The 24,603-nt window shown below is 42.9% G+C and overlaps 1 protein-coding gene across 1 annotated transcript in view; it reads right to left on the bottom strand.

Annotated features, from left to right (window-relative positions):
* LOC141117415 (deubiquitinase DESI2-like) overlaps window positions 1-23,226 on the bottom strand; it is a 208,843-nt gene extending 185,617 nt beyond the window's left edge. Inside the window, exon 1 of the mRNA XM_073610273.1 lies at window positions 22,375-23,226. Within this exon, the coding sequence (XP_073466374.1) occupies window positions 22,375-22,413 (39 nt within the window). The 5' untranslated portion in view covers window positions 22,414-23,226. The remainder of the gene's footprint in view (window positions 1-22,374) is intronic.
* Between the last annotated feature and the right edge of the window lie 1,377 nt (window positions 23,227-24,603).

Genomic DNA, 24,603 nt, shown 5'->3' with positions numbered 1-24,603 from the left:
GCGTTTGGGCATTTTTTTTTAAAGCTCATAAACTCCACTCCATGTTAGCCTATGTGTCCATGCACACATGGACATTTTTTAGCTTTAATGAGCAGTGGAGTTTATGGGCTTTTTTCTGAACGCCAGAAATTCTCGTTCAAAGTGCCGTTTTTCACCGCTAAAAAAAGCCAAACGCTGATAAACACTCATAAACGCATGTTAATTAGCGTTCGGTATTCTATTTTTTCAATACATTGTGGGAGTTTGGAATGCATTGTGGGATTTTTGGAGTGTCCTCTGTGTATTTTTATTAAAAACGCCCATTAACGCTAACGCTAAAAAACGCTCATTAACGCTAGTACAAAAGGCTGTGCCAGCAATCTGTCCAGAAAAAGCTTTTTTGAGCTCCAGTGTGCATGGAGCCTTAAATATAAAAAATCCTAAAGACTGTAAACTCTATTGGCTGTAATGCTATTGCACATATTACCTGAATAAATCACAACAATAAATATTGATGTAGCAATCTGGTGTATAGGCAGGGTTGCTAACAAATTTAGTTTGCCAGGTAGTAATTATGCTGGCTAATTGTTAGGAGATCCACTGACTTCCCCCTAACTCTGGAGTTGCTGCATTTTTCTCTACTGTCACTAGGTGGCATTGTGGCTGGTGACATTAGATCAACAAGGGCATAGCAAGGACAGATCATGAATGGATGGGGTGTCTCAGCCAATAGGCAGGGGTTTCTTTAGTCACTTGGCCTGATGGAAGAGCTTTGTTATTTGGGTGGAATCAGGTGATCGGGGTTCTGTGCCACTTGGATGGCTGTCTGGGTGGACGTGTGTTATGTCGCCCCAGGCTGCTAGACCGGAAGCCTAAGGCCTATCCCAGGGACACCTGGCTGCTAGGCTGCCTAATGCCATTTTCAGGAGCAGGAGAAGCAGCGTAGGGTTGGGACTACCAGATTGGAGTCCAACCGAGTTGTGAAGGTTCCACCAGACAGGGAATCAGTTGTGGTCGGACGTAAAGGGGAAGCAGTTGCCACTAAGGGACCATCCACCTTATTACTGGAAACTACAGTGAGAAAGCTTGAGCAAGCACCAGAGCAGTCTTCTCACCAGCCGGGGACAGTGAAGAAGTGGGAAAGCTTCAGCGAGTGCCAAGCCAGGGACCCAGCAGGTTAGCGTGGGTGACGCTTGAGGCGTATACAGTAGGATAGCTGTGGAAGAGCTCAGGAGATCCAGTGACGACCGGGATCTGCAAGTCTAGTGAGAGACTGGGAGCTCAGTGATTGAAGATCTACAGTGGGATACTGTGAGATAGGAAGTGGACTGTTCTGTGTTACCAAGTTAGGTACAACTACATTTAGTGACTGTTACAAGTTTAGTGCCATAGGAGACAGCGGTCCTACCTATACAGACGTGGCATCCGGCTGGAGATCTGCCAACTAACATTGCATCTACCTAAGGGTGTCCTGGCCCTACCCGCTCTCCCACAGTTCTTGTTAAGAGACAATAAATCTCTTGTTTGCATTCAAAAAGTGATTGGCGTCCATCATTTCATCTTGCGTTACACCCATCATGCCTGATAACCCACTTTACAAGGAAGGGTGTCAGCTCTCCCTAACTCTTGAGGTCACCATTAGGCCTCTGGGGGCCCAGGCTACATTAGAAAAAGCCTTTTTCTTATTTTTTTTCTTTCAACAGTTTAGTAGATATTGACATCAAATTTCGATTTAGTTTTAGTCATAGTCCTTTTTCTAAAATGCCATTTTAATTTTTGTCGTATTTTAGTCATCTGAATTGTTTTAGTTTTAGTTGTATTTTAGTCAACGAAAATATTTTCGTTAACGAAATTAACATTTCTCTGAGCTGCTGCTTTATAGGCATAAAACAGATGACCACTGGGGGATTAAATGGTTCAATGGCGAGGGAGTCACTGAGCGATTGAGTGATTCACTGGGGGACTAAGTGATTCACTGGGGCACTGAGTGATCCACTGAGGAATTGAGTGATTCACAGGGCAATTGAATGATTCAGGGGGGGATTGAGTGATTCACTGGGGGATTGAGTGATTACCAGGGGGCACTGAGTGATCCACTGGGGAATTGAGTGATGCACTGGGGAACTGAGTGATTCGCTGGGGAATTGAGTGATTCACAGGGCAATTGAGTGATTCAGGGGGGGATTGAGTGATTCACCGGGGGATTGAGTGATTACCAGGGGGCACTGAGTGATCCACTGGGGAATTGAGTGATGCACTGGGGAACTGAGTGATTCGCTGGGAATTGAGTGATTCACTGGGGGATTGAGTGATTCACTGGGGAACTAAGTGGTTTGATGGGGGATTGAGTGATTCACTGAGGGATTGAGTGATTCGCTGGGGTATTGAGTGATTTGCTGAGGGATTGAACGATTCACTGGGGAACTGAGTGATTCCCTGAGAGATTCAGTGATTCGATGATGGATTGATTGATTCACTGGTGAACTAAGTGATTCGATGGGGGATTGAGTGATTCGCTGGGGGATTGAGTGATTGACTGGGGGACTGAGTGATTCACTGGGGAACTAAGTGATTCGCTGGGGGATTGAGTGATTTGCTGAGGGATTGAACGATTCACTGGGGAACTGAGTGATTCCCTGAGAGATTGAATGATTCGAATGGGGATTGAGTGATTCATTGGGGAACTAAGTGATTCGCTGGGGGATTGAGTGATTTGCTGAGGGATTGAATGATTCACTGGGGAACTGAGTGATTCCCTGAGAGATTTGGTGATTTAATAGGGGATTGAGTGATTTACTGGGGGACTGAGTGATTACCAGGGGGCACTGAGTGATCCACTGGTGAATTGAGTGATGCACTGGGGAACTGAGTGATTCGCTGGGAATTGAGTGATTCACTCAGGGATTGAGTGATTCACTGGGGAACTAAGTGATTTGATGGGGGATTGAGTGATTCCCTGAGGGATTGAGTGATTCGCTGGGGTATTGAGTGATTTGCTGAGGGATTAAACAATTCACTGGGGAACTGAGTGATTCCCTGAGAGATTGAGTGATTCGATGGGGAATTGACTCACTGGGGAACTAAGTGATTCGATGGGGGATTGAGTGATTGACTGGGGGACTGAGTGATTCACTGGGGAACTAAGTGATTCGCTGGGGGATTGAGTGATTTGCTGAGGGATTGAATGATGCACTGGGGAACTGAGTGATTCCCTGAGAGATTTGGTGATTTGATAGGGGATTGAGTGATTTACTGGGGGACTGAGTGATTACCAGAGGGAACTGAGTGATCCACTGGGAAATTGAGTGATGCACTGGGGAACTGAGTGATTCGCTGGGAATTGAGTGATTCACTGGGGGATTGAGTGATTCACTGGGGAACTAAGTGATTTGATGGGGGATTGAGTGATTCACTGAGGGATTGAGTGATTCGCTGGGGTATTGAGTGATTTGCTGAGGGATTGAACGATTCACTGGGGAACTGAGTGATTCCCTGAGAGATTCAGTGATTCGATGATGGATTGATTGATTCACTGGTGAACTAAGTGATTCGATGGGGGATTGAGTGATTCGCTGGGGGATTGAGTGATTGACTGGGGGACTGAGTGATTCACTGGGGAACTAAGTGATTCGCTGGGGGATTGAGTGATTTGCTGAGGGATTGAACGATTCACTGGGGAACTGAGTGATTCCCTGAGAGATTGAATGATTCGAATGGGGATTGAGTGATTCATTGGGGAACTAAGTGATTCGCTGGGGGATTGAGTGATTTGCTGAGGGATTGAATGATTCACTGGGGAACTGAGTGATTCCCTGAGAGATTTGGTGATCTAATAGGGGATTGAGTGATTTACTGGGGGACTGAGTGATTACCAGGGGGCACTGAGTGATCCACTGGTGAATTGAGTGATGCACTGAGGAACTGAGTGATTCGCTGGGAATTGAGTAATTCACTCAGGGATTGAGTGATTCACTGGGGAACTAAGTGATTCGATGGGGGATTGAGTGATTCCCTGAGGGATTGAGTGATTCGCTGGGGTATTGAGTGATTTGCTGAGGGATTAAACAATTCACTGGGGAACTGAGTGATTCCCTGAGAGATTGAGTGATTCGATGGGGGATTGACTCACTGGGGAACTAAGTGATTCGATGGGGGATTGAGTGATTGACTGGGGGACTGAGTGATTCACTGGGGAACTAAGTGATTCGCTGGGGGATTGAGTGATTTGCTGAGGGATTGAATGATGCACTGGGGAACTGAGTGATTCCCTGAGAGATTTGGTGATTTGATAGGGGATTGAGTGATTTACTGGGGGACTGAGTGATTACCAGAGGGAACTGAGTGATCCACTGGGAAATTGAGTGATGCACTGGGGAACTGAGTGATTCGCTGGGAATTGAGTGATTCACTCGGGGATTTAGTGATTCACTGGGGAACTAAGTGATTCGATGGGGGATTGAGTGATTCCCTGAGGGATTTAGTGATTCGCTGGGGTATTGAGTGATTTGCTGAGGGATTGAACGATTCACTGGGGAACTGAATGATTCCCTGAGAGATTGAGTGATTCGTTTGGGGGTTTAAGTGATTTACTGGGGAACTAAGTGATACAATAGGGGATTGAGTGATTTGCTGAGGGATTGAATGATTCACTGGGGAACTGAGTGATTCCCTGAGAGATTTAGTGCTTTGATGGAGGATTGAGTGATTTACTGGGGGACTGAGTGATTACCCGGGGCACTGAGTGATTTGCTGGGGAATTGAGTGATTCACTGAGGGGTTGAGGGATTCACTGTGTTTTCCATTTCTTTCGTCATCAGCTTGGAGCTCAAATTTCTGATGGGTGTGTTTGAGATGCCATGACAGTAACCCCAATGGTGTACTTAACACCTATCGGGAGACTAGAGGAAATGACTTCTAGAAAGCATATAGTAATATGTGTCACTAAGGAAAATTGGGCTGAGTGCTATTTTTACATATCAGGGATTAAGGTTAATGGCCTACAAGTGGTATTTGCACCCTAGACAATTCAGGGATTGCTTCTACTAACTAAAGTTGATTAGTCACATCAGTAGAGTGTTTTAGTAATAAAAAAATCAGACATAAAACAGACCTGAACAAGTATTCAGATTTACTGAAGGACCAACTCTAGGCAAAATGTTTTATTTTGTTTTGGATATAGCAGGGGAGGGTTAGATCCTCTGTAAGATATATCTGCGTGAGGGTTCCTTCATGTGTGTGGCAGCTGTTGCTGACCCTCTGAAAAAGTGTTCTGTGGTGGATTGCTTTTCAGAGGCATTTAACAGGCGGTGAGGAGGTGATGTGTTTCCTCATCAATGCCGGATTTAACCCTTTTAATGCCACACTGCACATGGTTACAGGGTGGTTGCGGCACAGCCCTACAGACCTGTATGAGTCGTGCTCAGTGGCAGTAAGGACCACCGAATCCAACATGCTCTTTAATTTTTGACATGAGTACAGTCCTGAGCAGTTGTGTGTCTGTGTTTAGGTATGTGGACAGGTGGTGGTAAAAAACTGCAACTCAACTGCCTGGTTTTACTACCCCCTAGCTAACCATGTGCATGAATCACAACACATTTTAGTAGCATGGGGAAAGTTAGAAACTCTGATAAAGTTTTTATGGCTGTCTGTGCCTTTCTCTCACAGATGTAAATAAAAAATTGCCAATTTGAATTATTTCCTACTGTATCCAAAACTAAGACAAAATATGTGGCTGGCGTTAGGTTTAAAAACACAGGGAAATGTTTAGAAAAAAAATGGCAATAAATGTACAGCTGATAAAAGAAGATTATTTCATTTTGAAACAGGCTTTTTGTGTTAAAAAAATGGATGCCAAATTTTTAACATATGACATTTTTGTTGGGAAATACCCAAAATAATGAAGCCAGAAACAATTGGGCATTTCAAGAAGATCTCCCTGGCATCCTACCTGTTTCATTCCATACAGGTTTATTTTTTTTCTTTCTTTTCTTGTTTTATTTATAAGAAAATCAACACTTTTTTTAAAGCTTTATTTATATGAAATCAACATATTGTACATATTGTACATTCAATAAATATTCATTATACTGGTAAAATATAATCTAGGTAGCTAAAAAAAACACATTCTGTATGCAATAATTTTAATAGTTATAGAATTACCTGCAGGATAAACATAATACCCTGACCCAATAGCTATAACACTGGAAATGTATTCCTCTATTATAGCCAACATTCAAAATGTTCTTTCTTCCCAAAACTGGTTCTCCTTCCCGTAAGAAAATTCCACTGTCAAAAATCTAAAAATATGATATTTGATTTTATTTATTCAGGGTAATCTTTTCTCCATTCACTTTCTGAGTAATTCCCTTAATGTAATCAGCATAACCACAGTGTATGTGTTATTTAAATATTTGTAGAGATCTTGATAGAATGAGTGACCTGAAGGTGATTGGATTGTGCCAGCTTATCAGACCACCCTCTGATGTCTACGGGAAATCAGTTGATTTGTGGTTGAGGTTTACGGGTCCTTTAAACTAGGCCTATGGATAGAAAAAGAGACAACTCTTTGCTTTATATTGCAGTCATTTCCAGTGTGTATGTGATTCTTTGAAGAGACCTGAATAGCGGATAGTTTTGATATGCAAAATGTTCAGCTTCCATCGTCGCTGCCTGTGTGCCGCTCCCTCCACACCTTTCTGTTGGCCTATCACTGTTATGAACAGCATCACTAGCCAATTTTAAGCTTCAGAAGGACCAGGCCAAGCTGGTGACCGCATAAATAATTGCTATTAGCATATTGGAGTGCCCCAGCATGGTGGGCTCCTAGAGTGCTCTATACACAATCTAAAATAACTGAAAGGCACCACATGCTTCCACTACACAAAAAAGGCAACAGTTTGATATATTTCACTTTTCTATCCATGGGAACAATTTAATTTGCGGTTTCTAAACTGGGTCAGAAACAATTTCAATCAGCAAACTCATTTTGAATTGCCTACAGAAATCTGGGTGTTAGCCATCAATAGATTACTTTGTTGCTATGAAAATCCTACATATTATATTTATTGTGCACAATGTAGATGAATGTGTTATTGAACTGAGCCTCCACCTACATGATGCATAATCTAAATAAAGGAGCGAGCGCAGAAAAGCAACAATGATTCTGAATAGAGGCATTCTCCTGGGAGTGCATTATTATAGAATGCAGCCACTTTACTTGTGGTGCAGCTTTTCATACTAATATGTAGTTGCTCAGATACATACTGTATGTCCTCATTTGATGCTGCTGCCTAGACTGTAGGCTAGCTTACAGCATGGAGTTTCACAAATAATATCAAGTGCCTAAGAATAGACACGGCTTTATTTAATCAGGCATCATACGTAACGTTCATAGCAACCAACGTTCACATATCAAAAGAATTCTTTATTTGTAGCAGTGAAATATGAATTATGCTCATTCCTTTCTGACTCCTACAGTAACTAAAACTGTTTAGAATGATTAAGATAAATCCAACTTTTTTTAAATACGGAGTGCCAGAATACATGGTGACCCTATACTTATTCAGAAATTTGAATTACATTTTTTTTTTTATCTTGGAAAGAGTAAAAAACAGCTAAAACCACTGTCAGGTTTTTTGTTTTGCCATCAATGTCCTATCAGACATTACAGTGTCTATCCTCTGTCAGCTATTAGTAGCCCTCAGAGCTTCTGATGTAGCTCCTCCTTGCTAGTCATCAGCAGGGTGGAACAGGACTGCCACTTCAAAACCTCAGCTATACAGGGATGCATCCTACTTCCAAACCTAACCTGTGTCCCTCTGCTGAGGTGATGGAGCCCGAGGCTCCTCGCCAGTCATCAGTAGAGTGAAAACAGGACTGTCACTCCTAGAACTCATCTACATGGGCACTAATCATGCTTATAAGCTTAACCCAAGCCCTCCTAATGAAGAGCCTGGGTCCATAAGTCAGTCATCAGTAGGATGAGAACAAGACTGCAATTTCCAGACCTGATCTACAGGGGACCCATTCTGCTTCCAAGCTAAACCTGGCCCCCTTGGTGACGCACAGGCTCATAAGCTCCTCCTCACCAGTCAGCAGTAGGGTGTGAACAAGAGTTCCACCCCCAGACTTCATTCATGCAGGGATTCATTCTGTTTTCAAGCTGAACCTGGGCCCTCCTGCTGACCCTGTACCCCTTATTAGTAGTCCAGACCCTACATTTTCCCGATGGTAGCTTTTTCCTTAAAGTGGATTTAGCCAAGTATAATCAACATGGTGATAGAACAAAAGATTCAATGCACTAAACTATGAGCCATTTTCAGTAACATGCATTAACATTTGCTAATTTTTTATGACCGAAAATCATGTTTTAATTCCTTCCAGCTTCCTCCAGACAGAGTCCAGTGAGTGAGACGGCACCTCTCAGGACCAGATCCCTTGTGGTATGATTCTGCAATCAGCTGAGCAAGGTCCATTAAAGCCCCCAGTCCTGGCAGAGAAGGGGTTGGCGACCTTTGAGAGGTGGAAATCTACCTGACAACATGGAAGAGATCAAATATCTTCAGGGTATCTTCAGGGTGCTGCACTGTTTAAAAAAAAACTATCAAGCCCCCGATAAAACAATGGCATGAGGAAGACAGTGGGGGTTATTTACTAAAGGAAAATCCACTTTGTACTGCAAGTGCACTTGGAAGTAAAGTCGCTGTAGATCCGAGGGGGACATGCAAGGAAAATAAAAAACAGCATTTTAGCTTGCACATGATTGGATGATAAAATCAGCAGCGCTTCCACTCATTTCAGATCTACCCCTTAGATTTAGAGCGACTGCACATCCAAGTGCACTTTCAGTTCAAAGTGGATTTGCCTTTCTTAAATAATCCCCAGTGTGTCCCAGAAGTATCCTCTCCCCCTCTTCACATCACCCCCCACAGTAGTGTCCTCTGTTCCCCCTTTAAATCAATCTCCACAATAGTGTCCTTTGCCCCCTTCACAGCATCCCCCCTATATTAATGTACACTTCTCCTCACCCCCCCCCCCCCGCCCACAGTATTGTCCTGTGCCCCTCTAAAGCACTGTCCTCTGCTTTCTTCACATCAACCCCCCCCCCCCCACACACACACACACACACACACACATAGGGCAGTCTCATTTACTGCTTCCACCTATTCAGATTCAGGAGTGCATCACAGGTGAGAGCAGGAGGCAGCATAGTTCTGGACAGAGGGTGGGAGCAAGAGCTGCCGGAGTTAACTTTTCATATTAACAAGCTGTTGATTGGTTGCTAGGACTGCTCTGTGTCTTAGCAACCAATCACGTGCTGGTTCACTTGAAAAGTTAATTTGGGCAGCTCTGCTCCAGCCTTCTGTCCTAAGCTGTGCTGCCTCCCGCTCTCCACTTTGACATGAGGATGGGAGTGGTTGAGTAAGCTGGGGGAAGGAGCGCAGGTCGGCAAAGCAGGGACGTGGTCACAATCTACCCGTCACCTGCCGGCGGTCGATGGGTAGATCACGATCTACAGGTTGCCGACCTCCTCCACTATAGAGCATTTGTAAAATCCATGAGCTGTCTGAGAGCAAGAGTCCCTATACCTCTGGAACCCTCAGAGGAGAAGGAACCCTTCTCTCCAGTGTCTCAGTCTATTTATCACCATTCCGTACCCCCTGCTGAACACTCCACCCCAGGGATTGGCTGGAACCTGATAATGTTTTAGGCTGGTTGTTTTGAGTCTCCCACCCTAAGCTCTGGAAGCTTCTTTCAGAGACAGGGGGAGCAATCAAACTCCCAGCCTGTGAGACCCTGAACAGGCCAGAATAACATTTACTGCACCCTTTATTGCAGAAGGAGTCAAAGTTAAATATGCCTAGCAACCTACATTAGGAGGGTGCTACATTGATATGAGCTTATTGTTATCAATTAATAAAGGCAGGTTGTTTTGATATACACTTGAGCATGAGCAGCTTATAAATACTTTTACCAATGTGCATTATTGTTCTTAAAACATTGTGGTAATGTAAAATATGTAAATGTATATGTACCTGGGCCAGCTGTATATGCTAATTATACACACAGACTTTGCCTCCTGCTTAGTAGTGCTATTCAGTGATTTTTGTTTTTTGTGCCTTTGTCTCAGTGCAAGTCAATCATACTGCTCAGGCTGGATAAGAACAATCAACTCTCTATAGGCCTAATGTATCAACATGTTCTTGCTGAGAACTAGAGTTCTTTAGCCGCAGCAACCAATCCCAGTGAGCCTTGAACATTACCATCCGATTGCCGGCTGTGGGGGAAAACACATTGATACATCAGGCCCTATGTGGCACATCCTGTGAACTCAGAGATTGTTTTGTTGCAAAATTGATGACTGCCTAAAAAAACAAACATAATTTTAAAAATGTAAGAAATCAAATTGTAACTATATGGAACATAAGCATGTAAAATGCAAAGATTGATTCACAAATTATATTGAAGGCATTATAAACCTTTCCACCTACACCTTGTGTTTTTTATACGCTTAAGATGTGCATTGATCATGTAGTTTCATGGTGTCATTTGTTGCTCTGTTCACACAGCCTATAGTAGAGTAAATCAATGTTCAAACTTGAGGCATGCTGCATGACACTGCACAGGTAATGCATGACCACTGGCTGTAGTCTAGGAACTAACACTCCTGCATATCCCATAATACCTGGGTCTCTCAATCTGGTTCTCTGCAGGTGAACACTGCATAGTAATTCGACCTGAAACAGACACAAACAGGCAGAGTAAAAAGGGAAAGATTGCTCCATCACATTAGCACTTCCAAATTTGTGATGCAGCACAGAAGAACTGGCAAATCACAGATTGGGCACTGTGTAGCTAAGAACAGGTAATTGCTTGTCCCCTTAGCGAATAGGGACATGCTCGGTTACTAACTGCAGCCACAACATGTGAGCCCGTCGTTACAAGGTAAGCAAAGATAATGACACAGGAAATAAAACTAAAACACATAGTTAAAACATTTAAAAGCATACAATGCCTTCAAAATGAATTTAAAGTACAAGTAAAGAAAACATTTTTTTTTTAATGGATTGGTAAGGGGTTAGACCCTCTGCTTAGTTTTTTTCTTTTGCTGTCTGTGTCCCAGCTGAGAAGATTTACCAGTCTGTCCTGGTGACCATTGTCATTGAGACAAAAAGTAAATCCTTAGAGTAGAATTCCATGTTTATTATGACTATAAACAGGTAACCTGGGCCTAGCTGGCTCAAACTTTTTCCAATATTAACTGATTCAGCTGCAGTTTGCACTGTACTATACTGTAGTAGCATCAGCTTCTGGTACACAGAAAATAAATTGTCCAGCCAGCATATATATCTATGACCCAGAAAATCCAGGTTACAACAAGTCCATAAATGTCTCTTATCCATTGTAGGCAAAATAAGAGGGGGCACGAGACCACCTGCCGCTGCTATCCTCAGAGTTGTGACTGGCTCTGTGTAAACCAAGTAGAAAGACAGAAGAAGTAAGGAAGCGCCAGCTAAGTGTAGTATCCCAGTTAAAAAGGTTTATTAGCAATGGATTTAAAACACTCACAAAAGAATAAGATAAAAGTATGCTCATCTGGTGCAATGGTTGTAGATGTTAGTCCCTCCTGCATCTGTCCTGTGGGTCCGCTGGCATCGGTTCTGGCTGCTGGAGATGGTGATGGCTAGCTCAGGAGCCTGAAGGAGCCCCAAAAGACCAATGCACGGCAGAAGTGATGTCGCCGGAAAGATGGGAGGACCAGATGAGAGGAAGGGTACGCGTTCTGGAGGGACTAAAATCTACTACCACTGCACCAGATGAGCATACTTTTATATTATATGTTTTAAATCCATTGCTATTAAACCTTTTTAACTAGGAAACTACATTTAGCTGGCTCTTCCTTCATTCTTCTCTCTCTCCACTTAGAGTAAGCAGTAAGTTGCGACTTCCTCTTCCTCTCTACAGCTGGAACTAAATTGAGTCGACCTGAATGCTTCTCAGTTATTCAGGAAAAGCCTTGTATTTATATCAATGAATACAAGGCTCTGATTGGCTGAGGTGGAGAGGTGGGAGTATGACGTCATGATTTCCTTCTTGGCCAATCGGAAGAAAGCCTTATATTCATTGATAATAATACAAAGTTTCCCCTGAATAACTGAGAAGCATTCAGGTGAGCTCAATTTAGTTTGCCAGTAATGCTGCAGAACACAGCACCACATACTGTATGTAGCTGATGCTACTATAGTATAGTACAGTGCAAACAGCAGCTGCATGAGTTAGTTTTGGAAATAGATTGTTTGGGCCAGCTTGGCCCAAACAGACTAAGGTCATAGTAAACACGGAATTCAAATTTAATAATAGAGTTGTCACGAGAGCAAGAGGTGGGGAAGTTGTCCCATGGTGACATATGTTCTGGTGACAAGATGTATATTCCCCTTACTTTGTGGAGGGGACAGGAAGTGAAGGGAAATCTTTACAACAGAAGAAGCCTGACGTGGGCTTTAACCCTTCCCTGCACTAGCCAAAATTCAAAAATGTTTTGGCTGTACATACACTTTAACAATATTTATTAATGTATTTTTACAGAAAAGTACATTGTAGTTTCTCTTTAAATTATAAGTGCAGGTAGATAAACAGGCCATGCATTAACTCCAGTTATGTACAGGTGTATTCAAAGAAATTGCAAATTGCTAACACAAAATACACATACTAAACTGTATGAGGTGATAAGAGTCTCACACTTTCACCAAGCACTGTGGAAACCTCTTAGCTCCAGGACTTTTGAAAAGAAGCAGTGATCTTTATTCTCCAACACCTGTGAATCAATTGTTTCATGGAGACCTTTGAACAGAGCCCAGCCTGCCAGAGGCCTCAGAACAATTGGGCTTAGTCCAAGATTGCACCTTGAAAACCACAAATTTCTTGAAGAAAGTAGAACATTGCTTTAAGATGAAAAGAAACGTAAAATCTTCCATAACAAAATGTAATACCCCATAAAAATATTTTATTTTTACCAATTCCAGGCTTATTTTCAGATAGATTAAATGTTTTCTTCAGTTGGTTGATCCTTGCAGAGACTGAAATTGCTTTGCTTGTTAGGTAGCAGGGGAGGAATTGTGTTGTCCATGACAAATAAAATCCAAGACGTTAGGTGCCCATACTGGAAACTATGGGGAAGGCAGTTTACTATGTGGGTGAGATTGCAGATGACTGTTCATTGAATAGAAGGGAGTAAACACCCTATTGGTGGAAAAACTAAGCTCTGGAGGAAAATACAGACTCCTGTTGTGATGACGCAATGCTTAAATATAGCCTAAGCGCAGAATATACAGGATGACACTGAGGGTGTTAAAGACAGTGTTTAGTGTTTTTCTTGTTTGTTCAAATAAACACATAGAAGACATCAGCTTGATGTATATAATCTTATCAATATCTTATCAAAGTGACTCTGTGGGGGGGGGGGGGACAAATATCATCTCAAATGTCTTGCAAGGGAAGAGACTTTTTACTAACCTGGTCTGACTCCTGTTTTTATGAACCTTACCTCCTAAACTATGCTTCCCCTAAGAATCTTCACATCTAATACACTTCTGGAAGTGTTGGATGCCTGTCTGATGGGGGGGAAGGGGAGAAACGCAGGAGCATGGCGGGCAACCAGGTATCCAACATACCTGAAAGTGATCCTTCTAGGAGGCAAAGCTCTGCAGCAAAGGGAAGATTCAACCAACAAGTTATAGACCAAGTATCTTCCTTTACAGGACATTTTTTGTTCTGTTTTTCCCTCTGACAGGGTCACTTTAATATTTCAACACAGCTTTTTTTAATATAGAGTTTGTGCGTATACACTGTATGTATAAGTGGGCGGGCATATTTACTCATTACAATTAGCACCTAGAAAGTAAAGTCCCATGTCCTATGAGAAAGCGTGTGTGGTCTGGAATTTGGGATAAACAGTGATCTTAAGCCCCCCATTCATACTTGAGCGTTCTTCTGCTCCTTTTCCTATGCCTGACTATGCTCAACATGCAGAATGCCATTATTTCTAATTGACCCTGTTCACACTTGTACGTTCAGTCTACGCTCTAGGCCCTATGCTCTTTTTTGAGCATATTCAGTTCTTTTTGGTCCCATAGACTTCAATGGGAAAGCGTGTAAATGTGCACCACGCATGTTTTTGAGCATCTTATGCTTGAAGTAAACAAATGTCACCAGCACACTAAGGATCTTCAGAGTGGGTCCAAAGCTTTAATCAGGTCCTCCTGTCAGTTATTTAGGCGGACCCAATCAGACCATCTATTGCCCTCTATGGAGCGGCAGATGTCAACAGACATGTGTCCGTTGACACCCGTCAACATCCGATCTTATCCGCTAAAAATAGGCGGATGGGGGACTGGCTCCCCATTGGTCTGGCGGATCGGATGACAGTCGGATGGAAACAGACAGGCGATCGGTTTCCATCTGACGGCCAATACAGGAAAACGGAGTGGACACAGACCTGTCATCCACCTGCTCAGTGGGGATCAGCAGACAGATTCCTCACTGAGCAGGCACATCCACTGTCGGAGTCTGGCTGTCTGAAAGAGTCCTAAATAAGGTGTGAATGCGGGCTAACTGCAGGGTGGTATAAGGTGTGAATGCGGGCCAACTGCAATGTGGTGTAAGATGTGAATTAAGGCTAACTGCAAGGTGGTGTAAGGTGTGAATGCGGGCTAACTGAAAGTTGGTGTAAGGTGTGAATGTGTCAAGTCTCTGGTGTGAGGCCAGGTTGCTGAGAGTGCAACAAACCCCTGGGAGTGATACAGGGAGTGCGGTGCCCAAGGAAGCACGGATTACTGGAACTGCTGCTGGATGAGCTGGTTAGCAGAGGGCAGCTGGGGTGCGCTGGGTGAGCTGTGTTGGCAGCCGTGCAAGGAGAGTTCTCAATCGCCTACATCATAATTCTTCTCTGGCTGGCTCATTTTCCGTGAGGAGAAGGCCACGGGGTGAAACAAAGACTTAGGCCCCTGGCGTTGTGATAATACTGCCCCTGTGACTACTTCTGAGGCATCGACCTCTAAGATGTAGGGCAGGGCAGGATCAAGGTGTTGTAGGATTGATGCAGAGGTGAATAAAGATTTCAGTTTGTCAAAAGTAGATTGTGCTTCTGGAGACCACAGGAAATGAGCATGCAGGCGGGTTACTTGGGTTATAGTAGAGATGATGGAAGAGAAGTTCCTTATAAACCTCCTATAAAAATTTGCGAAGCCCACAAATTTTTGCACCCCCTTCTTGGCCAGTCTAGGATTGCTTGCATTTTTTGTGGATCCATAGCAACACCACCAGTGGAGATGATTAGCCCCAGAAACTGTATTGATTTCTTTTCGAAATCGCACTTTTTGGCTTTCACGTAAAGTCCATGCTTCCTTAATGTGTGCAACACTGTCTTCACATGTGTTCGATGAAGCTCCAAGGTAGCTGAAAATATGAGGATGTCATCCTGGTAGATGATAACAAAGTAGTCTAGATATTTCCGGAAAATATCATTTACAAAATGTTGGAACGTGGCCAGGGCGTTACAGAGTCAAAATGGCATTACTAAATACTCAAAATGTCTAAACTGCATTCTGAACGCTGTTTTCCATTCGTCACCCTCTCGGATGCGAACAAGATTGTAGGCCCCCCGTAGGTCAAGTTTGGTAAATATCTGAGCAGTACGGAACCTCTGAAAGAGTTTAGGGACTAGAGGAAGAGGGTAGCGGTTCTTTATGGTGATCTTATTAAGCTCCCTGTAGTCCACATATGATCTTAATGTCTTGTCTTTTTATTTGACAAAGAAAATACCGGCACCGGCAGGAGAGGAAGAAGGATGGATGAAGCCTTTTTCTAAGTTTTCATCTATGTATTGTCGAAATGTTCCTAACTCCATCTCAGAGAGGGAAATATGCATCCAAATGGGATTTCGGCCCCTGGGAATAATTCAATAGGACAGTCATATGGCCGATGTGGTGGTAGAACATCAGCTTTTCTCTTATCAAAGACATCCAGGAACTCCTGGTGGTACACTTTGGCTATAGGCAGATACAGGTTGGGCTGTCAGGCAACTGGTGGCATCTCTGGATTCAAGGACAAGGCAGTGCTGCTGGCAGTAGGTAGAGGTGAACAGAACCTCCCTCTTGATCCAATTGATCTGGGGATTATGCGCTTGGAGCCAAGTAATACCCAAGATGACTGGGAACATAGGTGAACTCAGGACGTCAAAGCGTATGAATTCCTGATGGCCATCAGGAGTAGCAACAAGGAGAGGAGCAGTCTCTTGTGTGACAGGGCCAGAACTAGGCATGGTACCATGGGCCAGATGAACTTCCAGTCAGTTTCTTGTGGAGAAGAGGCAAACTAAGGTTTCTTGCCAGGTTCAAGTCCAGAAAGCAGCTGCATGCCCCCAAATCAATTATGGCCCAAATCCGAACCTTCATTTCTGCCAACTGCAACATGATGGGGAGAATGAGATGAGAAGGAGAAGCTCCAGAGACCTGGAAGTACACTGGGGTGTAATTAAGTGGCTTACTGGGCCTTATTGGGAAATTACATAGGAAGTGTCCATTTCCTCCACAACAGAGGCAGAGATTGGCTTGATGATGACAACGTTTCTCATCAGGGGTCAGTGCAGATCGCACCAGGCCAACTTGCATAGGTTCAATCCAAGGGGCAGATGTACTGGAGGGCACAGGCACTGATGGAGTGGGAACCTTAGGCAGCATCCAGGCGGGCCTGGAGGGCTGTGATCGGTCGGACTGTCGCTCCCGCAGGGGTCTATCTAGTTGTATGGCCAATTGAATGAGACCCTTGAGTGTAGTAGGGGTCCCAACCCTGACCAACTCATCCTTGAGGGATTCGGAAAGTTCCAGGCAGAACTGGTGTTTTAGAGCTGCCTCATTCCAGCCTGTGTCTGCAGACCATCAACGTAAGTCCATGATATAGTCCTCCACTGGCCGCCGTCCCTGCTGTAGTGAGTGCAGAGCGGCTTCATCAGTGACCATACGTTGGGGATCTTCATAGAGCTGTGCCATAGCTGCAAATAATGCATCCACTGTGTTAATAACTGGACTTTTCTGTTCCCATAAACTGTGGGCCCATGTCTGGGGTTCATCGGACAACAGGGAAATGGGGAACCCAACTTTAATAGTCTCAATGGCAAAAGTCCAGGGTTGCAAGGCTAGATACAGTAAGCAGACATTCTTGAAGGATCTGAGCTTTTGTCATTCTCTGGATAATCGCTCAGGAGTTGGTACTCATGGTTCTGGAGGAGGAACTACCACCATAGGAGCCACAGAGGGTCGTTCTTGGGCAAATGCTGTGGAGCTGGTGGAAGATGGACCTGGGTCCACAGAAGCAGGTGGCACTGTGAAATGTTGCAGCCGACCCTCTAACTGGAGGTGTCCTTTCTGCAGTCTTTGGACTGCTTTAGTCAGAGTAGTGGCCTGTTGGCACAAAGCCTCTATCAGGGACGCACCTCTGCCGGCCTCAGACATGGCTGGATTATACTGTCAAGTCTCTGGTGTGAGGCCGGGTTGCTGAGAGGGCGCCCCTTGCGGCTAAGTGCAATGCACCCCTGGAAGTGATACAGGGAGTGCGGTGCCCAAAGAAGCAGGGATTGCCGGTACTGCTGCTGGAAGAGCTGGTTAGCAGAGGGCAGCTGGGGTGCTCTGGGTGAACTGTGTTGGCAGTCGTGCAAGGAGAGATCCCAGGTATGGAACAGCAGGGGAACCAGGAATAGAGTTAGTAGCCAGGCCAGGGGTCATACACAGTGGAATCAGTCCGAGATGGATACAGCAACAAGCCAGGTCATACACAGTGGGCAGGAGATAGCAGAGTAGTCAGCCAAGCCAGGGTCAAACACGATGAGACAGACAGGAGCACAGGTCAGGAGGTAAGCCAGAGGTTCAGGATAAACAGGTACAGCAAGCAGGGTCGGTAGCGGGAAGTCCAAGGATCAGGATATACAGGGCACAGGAGACACAGGAAGCTGATGATAATCCAGCACCTGCATGTGTCAGTGGCAGGTTTAAATAGGCCAGAGGGCGCCAAGATCTGTCACGGCGTGCACACGTCTGTGTGCAGCCTCCGTTACGTACCTGTGTGCATGCACGGGGATTCATCTGGCACAGCCATGATGGGTACTGGCAGGATTACCCATTCTTTGGCCATTTCCCTGACAGAATGCGAGCTAACTGCAAGGTTGTTTATGGTACCATAGTTACATAGTAACAAATATGGATTCTTTCTTGCTTGAATGAAAATGCTCACAGCACTCTTTAGTAAACAGGAATTGTATATAGGAAGCGCAGCAGGTAACATTTGATCACTTTTTTAACCTTCAGTGCTCCAAGACTAATGCCCTGTACACACGGTCGGACTTTGTTCGGACATTCCGACAACAAAATCCTAGGATTTTTTCCGACGGATGTTGGCTCAAACTTGTCTTGCACACACACGGTCACACAAAGTTGTCGGAGAATCCGATCGTTCTAAACGCAGTGACGTAAAACACGTACGTCTGGACTATAAACGGGGCAGTGGCCAATAGCTTTCATCTCTTTATTTATTCTGAGCATGCGTGGCACTTTGTCCGTCGGATTTGTGTACACACGATCGGAATTTCCGACAACAAAAATTTTATATCCTGCTCTCAAACTTTGTGTGTCGGAAAATCCGATGGAAAATGTGTGATGGAGCCTACACACGGTCGGAATTTCCGACAACAAGGTCCTATCACACATTTTCCGTCGGAAAATCCGACCGTGTGTACGGGGCATAAGAGTGAGTGCACTCCAAGTTCTATATTCTAGAGGCTCAGTATTTGTTCATAACATTATATACTCTCTAAGAAAAAGCACTTATAAGCGTGAAACATATAGTAGCTGTATCCATCGCTGTTTAACAAGCTAGGATATTAGACATTTTCCACAATCTGGTTGTATGATGGATCATTTTTATTGGCAATATATACTTTGCACATTGTTGACACTCTTTACAACCTGTTGGACAAACCCAATAGGATGAAAAGAGCATTGACAACGTGCAAGCCATACACTACCAATGAAAAGAACTGACCATAAAACCAGATTGTGGAAAATGTCGGCACAAGACACAGCTCCTACACATTTCACACTTATAAGCAGTTTTACAAAGAGTGCACAATGCCTTATAACCAAATATTGAATTTCTAGAATATAGAATTTGCCGTTGGTACTGTAAGACTAACTACAGAATGGCTTCTGCCTTCTGTACTTTTTATATGCTTGCCAAATGCTTGTTTAGTGATATTAGTTTATTTTTGTTTTGTCTATATATGATGTAAGTGCCATACCAAGGGCTGCATTTAAATGCATGTGACAGAAGGAAAAGGACACAGTGCACATAATTGCAGTTGAAAAAATATAAAAAAATAGAACTTGACAATTATTTGGGAACAGCTCAAAGGGAAAGTATGTTGTATCAGAAGGGGGTTTAAAGTAGTAAAGATCTGTCAGTGAGTACCTCAATGATTTTCATTGGCAGCTTTCATCCACTTCTATGGAGCCTGCATACTATAAGTACCCAACGCTGTGGGAGTCCTCATCTACTAGCAAGTCTTACACTGATTTTTTCTGATTACACATATACTATCTGCATTTTTGTAAATGAACTCTCTTTGAAAGCTTGATTAGGATTGGAAACTTGCCTGATTCATCTTAATTAGTGCCACCATCCCACTAGGCCTGCACTCATCACCTAACAGCCAAAAGAGTGGCTTGTATATCATAGGAATGGAACTTGTAAGTATATCTACTGTCTCCATGGTCACGTGGGATTACAGCACAGTTCCTGTTTCTCTGAATTTGATTAGCCTGGGAAGAAAGGTGTGTAGTAACTTTTGTAATATAGGCAAGGTCTGCAACCCCTGTTGTCCAATAGACACTATGGTCTGACACAAGAAGCACACATGCTTCATACCAAAGCACCAATCCCAGTAGAGAACCACACATCTTATTACAACTAAACAGGAAACGCCTGTGCCCAGGCAATCACATTTCTAAAAGGTGTTCATAAAAGGAACCATGCACCCTAATGTACACTGCTTCATATGTAAGACTGATTCCCCTGCCCATTGTCTGCCTTGTAGGAAACAATGGAACATGCCCTGCTGCATTTTATGTTGACTCAGGGGACTATAATTTAACTATAATGCTGGTCGTAGACTGCCATATTGTTATAGACAACCAGTGATGGCAGTTGTCACCTGCTATGGAAACAGTTCACCACTCTTGACCACAGCAAGACAAGGTGGCTTCAGAATTTTAGGACTTAACTTATTATGATACTATGCTATATTATTAAACTTAGAAGATCATCAGTGCTCTTTGTACTGACTTAACAAATATATTACACAATTCTGGAGTGGTCACCCATATTACCGATCTGCTACAAATTTCCTAACATTCAACACATCCCAGGTGTTTTTACGTCAGCAGCACATGCTAAGCAATAAAAGTGAGTCCTCAACAAATGTGCGACAATTCCTCTAATCTAAGTGAATCCTATTATCCTGTGGACAATTTTCATAGGAAATAATATCACTCACATATTAAGGTGATTACAATAGCTGAACACAAATCAGTAGATATGAGTGATGAAGGATGAATATAATTAGATATGCCTGAAAGTAAGCATCAAACAAGTAGCTACTGATAAAGAGCAAATGATGACATTTACTTGTCTATAAACAAAACCCTTATGCTTATTATTATTATTATAATTTTTGTGTTTTATATATACAAATGAGCCCAGTACCATTATTATAGTTGTAGGGTTAAAAATGCTTTCTAAAGTCAAGGCAGTGATGGCAAAGCTCCAGTTAAAATTAACATCAAATGAAGGCTGAACATTCTATTGGTATTTTCATTAATTTAATTTGCTATCCATTAAATCAATATTGTGTTGCAACAGCAAACAGGCCATTGGCTGCTTGTGCATCCATTCAAATCTTTCTACTAAATTGTCTCATATGTTCTTTTTTTTTCACGCCTCATTTATGAAACATAAGCACATGATTTTTTTGCTGTCTGTGTCTCAAACACACTTACTTAGGTTGTCTATGTCTTCCACAATTAAGAACTGTTTTTCATAGAACTGCAATGCTGCAAGAGAGCAAATCAGACATTCTGGCTGTATAGTAGTAAATAGGTAGGGGAGGGGACTCTGAACTCCCATGCTTTTATCTATTCTAAGTGAAATCATACAAGTTGGATGAAATCAACTCAAGTGTAGACAGAATACTGTGTAAGATAAAAACCACATACATAAAAGAAAAAAAAGAAAAAAGCTGGTTATAGTACAGCAGGCAGAGAACTTCACTTGATGCTAGACCTGAGAAAGCGTGAGAAGTGAAGAACACTGTCAGTATCTGCGATGAACAACTTCTTACTTGTTTTTCAACCAATCATATTACTGAAAACAAAGAAATGAAAAGCAATATTTTTCTATACGTATCATCACTCAACATTTGTCTACTGTTTCATGTTAGGGTCCACCAAGCTAGATATTATCTAAATAGACCGTTTAGGGAGGTCTTCACACTACATAATTTTTACTGGTTTTCGATCAGATCTGAGAACAAATTTGACTGTGTGTGGCAGGCGTAAAACTAAATCCACCAAACTGCAAGAATTTAGTAAATAGACAAAAATTGCATGTAAAGCACCCACTGGCTGCTTACTTATGCTCGGGCTCCATCCACTTAAGTGGCCTCCATCCACTGAAGTTCTGGTCTGCTGCCTAAACATGGCAATTCACTAACTAGAGCTATAAGACTTACTTATGGTTGCCTCCAAATGGCCTGCCTAGGTGTGATAGTAATTGCTACAATAGTAGTGGAGAGGGTAGCAAATCACATGGCAGCTGGCACTTGCCTTTGGATGTTTGCCATGCAACAATGATTTATGGACATGCTAGGTCTTTAAACCGATACATCAATAAAAATATGAAGAATTAATTTCTCAATTTCTGCTGACCTGAGTTCAGTGAAAATTATTCCCAAGTAAGAGACATGGCCACAGATTGGGCTTTAGATCTCCCATGTTATCTCAATTTGAAAGACCGCAAACAATTATTGTAATTGGTTTTACATAAAGGAAATGTTGAAATTATTAGTATCATTATTTGTTTTGATATACAAACGAACTTACTTATTGTTACCTGGAAAATACTAGTAATTACTATTAATTAGTCTAGCTGAGAATACAGGGTTTCTGAGACAGTAGGCAAAGGCTTGCTCTCTAAGAACCAGCTGCAGCATTAAACGAGCAACTCCAACCACCCCACATAGGTTGTCTATTTAACACTTAAAGATCAAAATATAAGCAAGCAAAACTATCTTACCATATCATAAACATTGAGTATAACTGGTTCATTGGCCATTGCGAGTCCTGTCCTTTGCTTACGACTCTCCAAGGTGTGTAAGATCCCTCTGGTCAATACTGCAACTGCTTACAGAAGGAAGAGATGTTTTCATTCTAGGTCCTCCAAACAAACCGCTCGGGGGCTCTTTTCAGTCAAAGTTAAGGTAAAAATAGGTTTCTTTCTGACACCACAGCTCATGGATAGAGCTAGAGGTGACCACCAGGTCTGGTGAGAACCCCCAAGTTCTATATTCCACAATCCAAAACCCAAGGGGACAACATTGAGAAATAAAGCAGTGTACTAAAGAATTTGCTGCAGTGAATTTGCCATCTGTACGCCAGTGACCTTTACAGTGCTTAAGGTTAGCTCAGCGTTTAAAAACATGCTGTTCTTCTCTGCATCATCCAATTCACTCAGTTGTGCAAGATAGAGACCTCTGTCTATCCTTCTCAGTCTGGCGGCTAGCACTGCACAGATTGCAGGGAGACGGTTTCATACATTCATGCATAAGGCAAGGATGGCTTTAAATCTGGGATTTGTATCCTGTGTTTATCTCTGCTCGTGGGAATATTGACTGTTCACAGAGCCCATGATGATGCTGCTGATGCTGTTTCCAGGATAAAGAGGGGGGGAGACAAGTCATGGCTTATGATGTAAGGAGCTGAGACAAGAAGGAGCTGTGCCATCCATAGGTTTTCAGCTTAGAAGCGGTATGACCCTGGTGCTGCCACAGTGCAGGCTATATAGTAACCATAGAAAAATAGGGACAGGATGACCTAATCTAAATAGGAGGAGGAGTCCTGGCTGGACGCCTAATAGATGTGAATGGGAGTTGCAGGGAGGCCAGTTACATCATACAGCATCCCCGGTCCTCTGGAGACGGAGATGAAAATCATGAATACTGCATGTGAGCCATTCATGAAGCAGGACTGAGAGTTCCCCTCTTTATTTTATATCCAGCATGTGGAATTCCCTAATGAGATACTTAGCGAGCTCATTTCTGGCAAGACTTACAGACAAGCGTTCTGTTAACCATGTCAGTACAGGAAAATACTGCAGCTACATGGAAGCTTCATCTAATCACTTATCAAAATAGGAAATTTTATACTTTTTTGTATAAATAATTTTGTTTCCCAGATAGTAATGACAAAGATGGCTCTTTAAAATTTAAATAAGGATTGTTCGTTATTGGGAATGGTTTTCAGAACCAAAAATCCACCCAAATATATCAAAGTGTTACTAAACCCAGGACCCTGTATTCACTATATCTGGTCTCCCACAGTACACAGAACAGGGAAATGCAATTATTTTAGTAAATATAAACTGCTAAATACCTTCTCTCATCAGCAGTATATAGCAGTCTTATTACTTAAAGCTTGCAGGACTCTGACTGTCCTATGAGGCTACATGACCCCTGACCCTCTGTCTGGACATTGCTGATTGGCCCTGTGCTGATCACATGCACTCTCCCAGGAGAAAAAAAAACTCTCTAGCAATACACACCAAACTGAGCATGTGGGGAGTGACTCCAAAGGCTCTGTCTTATCAGGAGATAGATTGGGGACCATTGAAGAAGGGGAGGATCAGAGAAGACAGGATTAAACAGCCTTTCTACACAATGGGGAGGATTAAACCCTTAGGTTCCACAGTGAGTATAACAAGCATGCTTTACTGCATATACACACTAATTTTAGTGTTGTGGGTTTAGCAACACTTTAAGGAAGATATGCACTGCATCTGAGCACCATAAACCAAAAACACAATTTAATCTTTTTAATATTCAAAGCAAACTCCCCCACCCATTCATGTCTCCATGCTTTATTTTGTTGAGAAATCACTTTCCTCAGGGGTGGGTATAAGTTTACAGAGAATTCTATATTAGAAAAAAATGTATTGACAAGAATATAATGGTAAGCATATAGGTGTACATAGACATAAGAACGTTTACATACTATGCTTTTCATTTCATTTTCACTTATGTTAACACTGTGTAGGCTGACTTGGCATTCCATAACAGTTACCCTTTTAAGCCATCTACTGAGCCACTATCAGGTATGGGCTACTTGCCTTATCAATATCCTATTTAACTCTGTATGTCTACACTACATGATTAAAACGGTTGGTCATTATACATGTGCAATATTACGTCTTTTTGCAGGACCCGCCCTCGGCCTCAGTGGAGCTCCAGGTTTTCATACCTTCCTACGC

The sequence above is a fragment of the Aquarana catesbeiana genome, linkage group LG13 (assembly GCF_042186555.1).
Source record: "Aquarana catesbeiana isolate 2022-GZ linkage group LG13, ASM4218655v1, whole genome shotgun sequence".
NCBI lineage: Eukaryota > Metazoa > Chordata > Amphibia > Anura > Ranidae > Aquarana > Aquarana catesbeiana.
Note: the sequence above shows the minus strand (reverse complement) of the source record. Positions and strands in the feature narration are given on the sequence as shown.